General features: G+C 37.3%; 1 protein-coding gene across 1 annotated transcript; it reads right to left on the bottom strand.

Annotated features, from left to right (window-relative positions):
* Positions 1 to 1063: 1063 nt before the first annotated feature.
* On the bottom strand, positions 1064 to 2002 carry LOC114613806 (olfactory receptor 1468-like). Its single transcript, XM_028759191.1, has one exon. It carries the CDS (start codon positions 2000 to 2002, stop codon positions 1064 to 1066), a length of 939 nt encoding a protein of 312 aa, XP_028615024.1.
* Positions 2003 to 7643: the final 5641 nt, after the last annotated feature.

Genomic DNA, 7643 nt, shown 5'->3' with positions numbered 1-7643 from the left:
TTCGTGGGTCTGCAGAGATCTGCTCCAAAGGGGAGTGCTAGTGCTTAGTGATTGTTATATATGTTTAATAATAATAGGAAAAGCATATTAATAGCAGGATCTTTCCTAAAATATGTCCAACATAGCCTTGCTAATGTGGCACACTTGTCGCAGATAATAATTGAAGGCAAGCATTTCAGGATGATCAACTGCTAATTATTAGCTTGTCCTATTATGGCTTGTGACACAAAAAGCCATCAAAATGTGGGCAGGCCCTCCCTTCCTAATGCCACAGTAAAATGTGGGACAGGAGCTGTCCAAAATGGCAGCTCCTTTCAAAATGGCAGCACCACAACATCTCTTCAGCCTGCTTCTGTTACAGGAGCTGTCCACTGTAGTAAACAATATTAATTAATCCTGGCACTGGGATTCTTCCTGCCTTGGTCAGCTAGTGTTTGATTTAACTTGAAGCCCTCTCTACAAGAGGGATCCCAGAAACCAGAGACAGAATAAGGAGAGGTCTAGGATAGAGCCAAACCTGACTGAAAAATATCAATTAAATGACTCTTATGATATTCTGTTATACTCATAGTTTGGTGTCTTGTCTAGGTATTAAAAACAATCAAAAAACAATTCTTCTGGCAACAGATGGGAGCAGACATTGAGACCATCAGTCAAACATTATACAGATAAAGAGTTTAATTTTCAGATCTCCACTGAGTCCCTCCCCTTAGTGATGGACGAACCCCATGGGAGAGCAGGAGGAAAGATGGTAGGTATCAGAGGGATGAAGGATACTAGGAGAATGGGCTCCCACCAAATCAACTAAACAATGGTTCTCAGAGATCCCAAAGTCTGAAAAGACAAGCATGGGGCCTGCAGGACTCTGTATCAGTTACAATGCCTATACATTAGGGCTGTGAGATTAGTATTTTGTGGGACTAAGAACAGTAGAAACAGTTTTGCAAATGGGAATATTATGTAGAATATTATTGTAAGTGGGTCCTCTAGTAGGGATGCACTAGGTAATATTAGTATCAATATTTTAATAAGATAAATTTAAGTAAAAATCTCTGTGTTGTCATTATAAAGAGATTTTCTTCTTGCAAAGGACTCTGATCAGGGCCTCTTTCATATCTCTGTTCCTCAGGCTGTAGATGAAGGGATTTAGCATGGGAGTCACCACTGTGTACATCATGGCCATGGCAATCTTTGTCAGAGTAGAGTTATTAGCTGATGGACATAAGTAGAGACCAATAATTGTCCCATAGAACAGTGAGACCACAGACAGGTGGGAGCCACAAGTGGAGAAGATCTTGTTCATAAACCTAGTAGGTGAAATTGTTAGAATGGAGAAGACAATTTGTATGTACGACACAACAATGAGTAAGAATGGGATGACAATGACAAGTCCTCCCAAGATAAATATCATAAGTTCATTTATATAAATATCAGAGCATGCCAACTTGAGCAGGGCAGATATGTCACAGAAAAAATGGGGGATTACATTGTCCTCACAGAATGACAATCTAGCCAAGAGCAGAGTGTGCAACATGGAATACAGCATGGTAATCACCCAAGACAGCAGCACCAGACACACACAGAGCTTGGGACTCATGATGCTGTTGTAATGCAGAGGGAAGCAGATGGCCACATAGCGGTCATAGGCCATGACAACAAGAAGAAAGCTCTCCATATCTCCAAAAACCATTAAAAAGTACATTTGTGTCAGACAACCTACATAAGTGATGGATGTGTCCTGGCTCAGCATGTTCTGCAGCAACTTGGGCATTGTGACAGAGGAAAAGCAGAGGTCAGAGAAGGACAAGTTGCTGAGAAACAAGTACATGGGTGTGTGGAGATGAGAGTCCAGTATTATGAGGATGATGATGATGAGGTTTCCCAGGACGGTGGTGAGGTACATGGCCAGGAGCAGGGTGTAGAATAGGTGCTGGTGCTCTGGGGGGATGGGCAGTCCCAGGAGGAGGAACTGGGTGATGACTGTTTGGTTGTCCATTATCATCCTTCTACAGTATCCCAATGAGAAATTATTGACTCTTAAATTCAAAATAAATCAAACATATATCTAGGTTATATATTTTACAGCGACTAATCTGACAAACAATTATAGTAATTATAATCTCAAACTTCAAGTAGCTGTAATCATTACAATCATTTGCTTTTCTCAACTTATCTTTAACTGGTTTCTATATTCCATCCTTTTGTAGACAGTTCTCTGATATTTCTCCACAGAAACAAAATGGACTAATGGTTTTCTATCCTAATTCCTGCCCATCCTGGGTAACTAGTGTGTTCATTTGTAATTGTTCTATTTTATTTTGTGTATTGATGTTCTTGAAGAATTTGTATGACCTTTGTCATCATATTTTTATATAAATTTCAAGGCAAACTTTCATACTCCAAAGCATTATATTACCATTTCAAAATCAGACACCTATGTCCTTATAACATGCATATTTCTGTTAACTAAATTATGTTCCATCCATTGAATGTATGATACTCATCAGAAGCTTAAAATCACCAAGTGAAATGTGTGTCTTCACTTTATTGTCTACCAAAGCTTTCCTCCATCTCCTACCTCTCCTCCCTGCCATAGTATAAAAAAGAAATGGAGTTTTGAGTTAAAGCTATATGAATTCCATTTATTCTTTTTCTCTTACATTGAACTGCTGTCATGCATTATTCAGAGTCTCTCTTCCAATCTTCTCTAATTTCATCCATTCCTTTCTATGAGATTGTATCAATATATGAGGATTACATCTTGTCTTACTGGAATACAGAAGCAGACCCATCTCATATCCATGTCTTCATGTCTCCTGGGCCATCTTTTCTCCTTCAATATGCTTCATTTACATTATGGTATTCTAACAGAGGAAGTCCTACACATCTTTTCTGGTTCATTTTTCAGATTACCACTGTTGTTTTGAGGGTAGAGACAAAGCTCCTAACAGGGACACAAATTATGTTTCATTATCTCACAGGTGCCAGGGTTATATCATCATACATTCTCACATGCTTTTTTCTCATCATTAGTGCTTTGGTAAATCTCTTCTTCTTCTTCAATATTTTAGAGTTGCTCTTTCTATTGCCTGTCATTTCCCCCTCTGTGTTTCTCTTTCATCTGGTCATTCTCATATGCCAGACATATTGCTTATTATACACACAACTAAATTTAATCTGTCTCTGTATACTGAGACATTCAGTCAGGTTCCCTAGCGTCCTAAACATATTTCATGGACATATTTTTCATCAACCTAAGTCTTACTCTCAATTGTAAACTATATGCTGGAAAAGTCACATACGTTCATTCTGTTTGCTTATTTACAATTATTCTGTATCTCCAACTAGGGTCAGCACCAGTTATGATGTAGTGTATCCTAGTAACATGTACACTTCATGCCTCCCCCCCCAACAATGATTATGGACAACACTGAATAATGAATCAATCACATGTCTCAAAGCTAAGAATACAGGAGAAATATCAAGAGATTTTAGCAATTGTCTTAGAGTGCTTCAACTAAGGCTGACTGTTTGCACCTTCACAGACTTAGAAAGTTTAATTCAGCTGAATTCAGAGTTTGCACATTCACACACTGTGCATTAGAAACTAGCACAAAGGAAGGTATATCATGTAGGAAAATATCATGCACCATTTTAAAAGATACTCTTTATGTATCCAAAACTTTCACTGAAGTAATGGGCATGTGTCACCATGTCCTGTTTCTGCTTCTCCTGTAAATTAATAGAAACTTTGTATTATTTATGCATGTGTGAAAACATCAGATTCCAGAGAAATCACCATCCACAGTTACCACTTATGAGCCCAAGAACTTCATGCCTTCTTTACATAGTAAGCCCTCAGTTCTCTAATGAAACAGCATATAAAAATCACAAGGGGCATGCCTCTAAAATTTAGTACAACTGAAAATCATTGTGGATTTTGTAGATTCAGAGTTTGATTGAAGAGTTGTCATTGTATATTTATATAAACACATAGATGATATCAATTTCACTCTCTTAGGCACAGTTACATACAATAATACCAGTAGCATGAAAATTTGTGAACTTGTATGAATAAAATGAATCAGGATCTTGTGGTGGACATTGTATAGATTTTGTGAAGACTCCACAGGTGAAAGTATAGTAAACTACAGCAATGAGCTACGTCTCCTAGGGATGCTCTTGTGTTGAAATGGTAAGGTATTGGCTGAAAAAGGATATAATGAGTAATTGTTATAGGCATGTCAATATGAAAATTGTTACATGATGACCGTGAAACAAATACTTGCATAGTGTGCTGAAATCTTGGAGACAGAGAAAAGAAGAATGTTATCATACCTGTAAAACTGTCCCGCATCACACTGGAGATTCATATGGGTTCATAGCAAGACACATGCTTGTTTTCTTGATTGTAAAAAGCTCACCAAGGCTGAGTCATAGTTTCTGGTTCAAGATCCTGATCATCTTCATTTTATTTGTGTGAGCAGCATCTAGCAGCTTCTGTGCTCATCACCTATCTGCATCATCCCGACTCATATTCTCCTGCTGCTATCCCTGGCCCTTATGGGCCCTGTATCCCAGAGGAGTCCAGTTCCTCTATAACTCACTAATGATAAAGTAAATACCCAGGACCTTTCAAGAACCAATTTACCTCAGGAATCTCTAGTGGAGACCAATTATAGTCACTGATCACTTTTTCACACACTTAGGAGAAGGCAGAATTTATATGAGAATAGCCAATAAAACAAAGAAATAAGAAGTAAAATATATGGAAAAGGAAGTAAAATATATGTAAAGGTGCATGCTCATTTGCACCATCAGATGTCGAACAGAGCTTCTGTTTGGCTGGAAGCACAATCTGTTAGGTGGAAAGTGAAGGACTGTAACTACAAAACCACTCCAAATTTAAGACATTATTCTGATTGTTAATGACTTAAAGTGTCTCGCACAACAAAAAATTACACAAGGTTATATATTTTTGATTGTGAGCCCTGCTTTTGACTGTTGAGCCATCTCTCTAGCCCATCCAACAGTAGTATTTAAGCAGATGAGACCATACAAAACCACTCACACTGGAAGGCTTCCAAGGATAGCACCTCAATTCCATATGAATGACTACTTGGAAAACAACTTGAGGAAGATATACAACTTTCTTGAAAACTTTAACCTTTATCATACAACTTCTGATGTGTGACAATATGTGAAAAGGTCTAGAATACGTCAAGCAGATGGCATGTTTAAGGCTTCCTTATGCCAATAGAATAGTCCATGTTTCCATTTCTGTTCACTCATTTTGTCTTCTTACCTCTCTATAAAATTGTTAATTTTACCTACCACCATTATCCAAACTATCTTCTTATATGTAAGAGAGTATTTTATAATTCCATGTTGTATAAGTTCACTATTAACCATGAGGCCATAGATGGCATTTATAATTACTTCCTTGTAGTAGATAATTTTATAGACTTTGAAGTCTTAAATTTGATGGAGTTTTCTATACATAAACATAAAATGCAAACTTTCAGCCCAAGGGAATCTTTATCTTTATTGGTCTAACTTTTGTTGGGTTCTTAAAGATGATTATTTTTTGTCACTGTGTGTGGAAATAGTAAGTAGAATCTAAGGATATATGCAGGACAGTGCTACCTCCTCAGGTTATATACAACAAACACATTTTACTTCATAATTGGTTTCAATTACTCCAAGAATGATGCATCTATTTGCTATGTTTTGGTTGACATGAGAAGCAAAACTGGTTGTATGGTGGGCTCAAGTTTAAATTCACTCATATTGAAGAACTGTAAAATTCACTTACATAAGTATAATTAAATAGCTTTAGTATTTTCAATGTCATTCAAAACATTTACATTGCCTTTTAGAACCCACTGTCCCTCAAAGAATTCCTCTGCCTATTCACACGTACTCTCATCTCCAACCATCCACAAGTAATTCCACTGTACTTTAGGCCTTTCAGCTCTTCCTATTCTTGATCTTTCATGTGAGTATGAGCTCTTTATTGCTGGCTTCTGTCTTTAGCATGTTTTTAAGGCATGTCTATATAGTTCTATATAACAATAATTGTATTTTTGTTTACAAATAATATGGCACTGTACAAATATGACATGGTTATTTACTTAGCCATTGATGGATAGGTTTTCTACTTTCAGACCATAATAAATATGCATTTAGTCATATGGTAATTCTCCGTTTAAGAGAGGATTTCCTTTTTAAATTTTTTTCTGAATTTAAAAGAAAAGCTATTCTTATTTATATTAGCTGGCTAGGTAGTTGGATTCCTGGTGGCATCTTCATTTTTTACTTAGTTTGTTAACCATCTGTTCAACACCATTTTTACCCCCACCATTCTGCCCAGCACTTCTGCTTTAACCCTCTGCATCTCAGTAATCCCTCATGCACTTTAATAATAATACGTATTCTTCCTTCTACATCACTCCCTTAAGGTCTCCATTTTCCCCTCTCACAAGTCATTTTTTAGTATTGTATCATCTATACACAATCACACATAACTGCTAATATATAAAAATTATTAATGGGAATGGAGAAATAGCTCATTAAGGGGTTACAAGAATTTGCTGCTCTTGCAGGGGATTCACATTCCTTCCCCATAGAAGAACTGTTTTTGGCCTCCATGTGCAACAGGCAAGCCTGTGTTGGTCAATTTATGAATGTGTAGGCAAAACACTTAGCATGTAACTCATTTTTATTTTATAAATACCTTTAGACATTGAAAGCTTATGGATGCTCCTTCCCTGTCACTTCTAGTAGACATTATCTTGCAGCAGGGAACAAGCTCTATAGGTTTTATAATTTTTGTCCCCTTTTCCGTGATGGCACCCTAGCCTTGGGTGTGTTGGTTGTATTTAAGATGCAACAACTGGTATTGGACATGCTACAATTATATGATCCTGTAATTTGGTTTGTTTTGGATTCCTGAATATTCTTCATGTACTGGGGAAAAGAGGTTCTTTGATGAGAGTTTAGAGCTACATCGATCTCTGGGTATAAGTGTTAATACAACTAGAAACTATGTTGTTTTATGAAAATGGCAGTGGTAGCTTCTCCTATGGGCCCTGTGACTACACAGGATTAAGTGCCAGGTATTAATTCTTTCCTCTTAATTAGTCTTAAGTCTAATTATACAACTGTTGGGCACTCCCAAGATGAAACTGGCAGTAAGGAAACTTAGTAACACTGAGGAAACCTTCCTATGCTGGTCATTTTTTATGATTCATAAACTTTACAGTGGGGTAGAACTATTTATTGATTTTTCACCCCTGGCATCTTTTACGACACCTTCCAATACTGAGGGCTATTCCTCAAGGAGGGGATTCCAAGTCAGTTCTAGCTCAATTCTTCCAAGTCCTGTGTCTGAAATATCTGGTATCTTTAGCAATAGATCTTATCTTCAATTCTGAGGAGAAAACCAAGAGTAAGAACAATAGCTCCTATTTCTTGGGAGGCTCTTGGACACAGCAGAGCAACAATTGGAAGTGAGGTTTGTTATTTTGGGCATTGAGATTTTTGTTAGGAACTCCATGGTTCTTGAAAAGACCTCTCTCTCTCTCTCTCTCTCTCTCTCTCTCTCTCTCACACACACACACACACACACACACACACACACG

Source organism: Grammomys surdaster, unplaced genomic scaffold, assembly GCF_004785775.1.
Source record: "Grammomys surdaster isolate TR1022 unplaced genomic scaffold, NIH_TR_1.0 126278, whole genome shotgun sequence".
NCBI lineage: Eukaryota > Metazoa > Chordata > Mammalia > Rodentia > Muridae > Grammomys > Grammomys surdaster.
The sequence above is the reverse complement of the archived record's forward strand: the minus strand, read 5'-3'. Positions and strand labels throughout refer to the sequence as shown.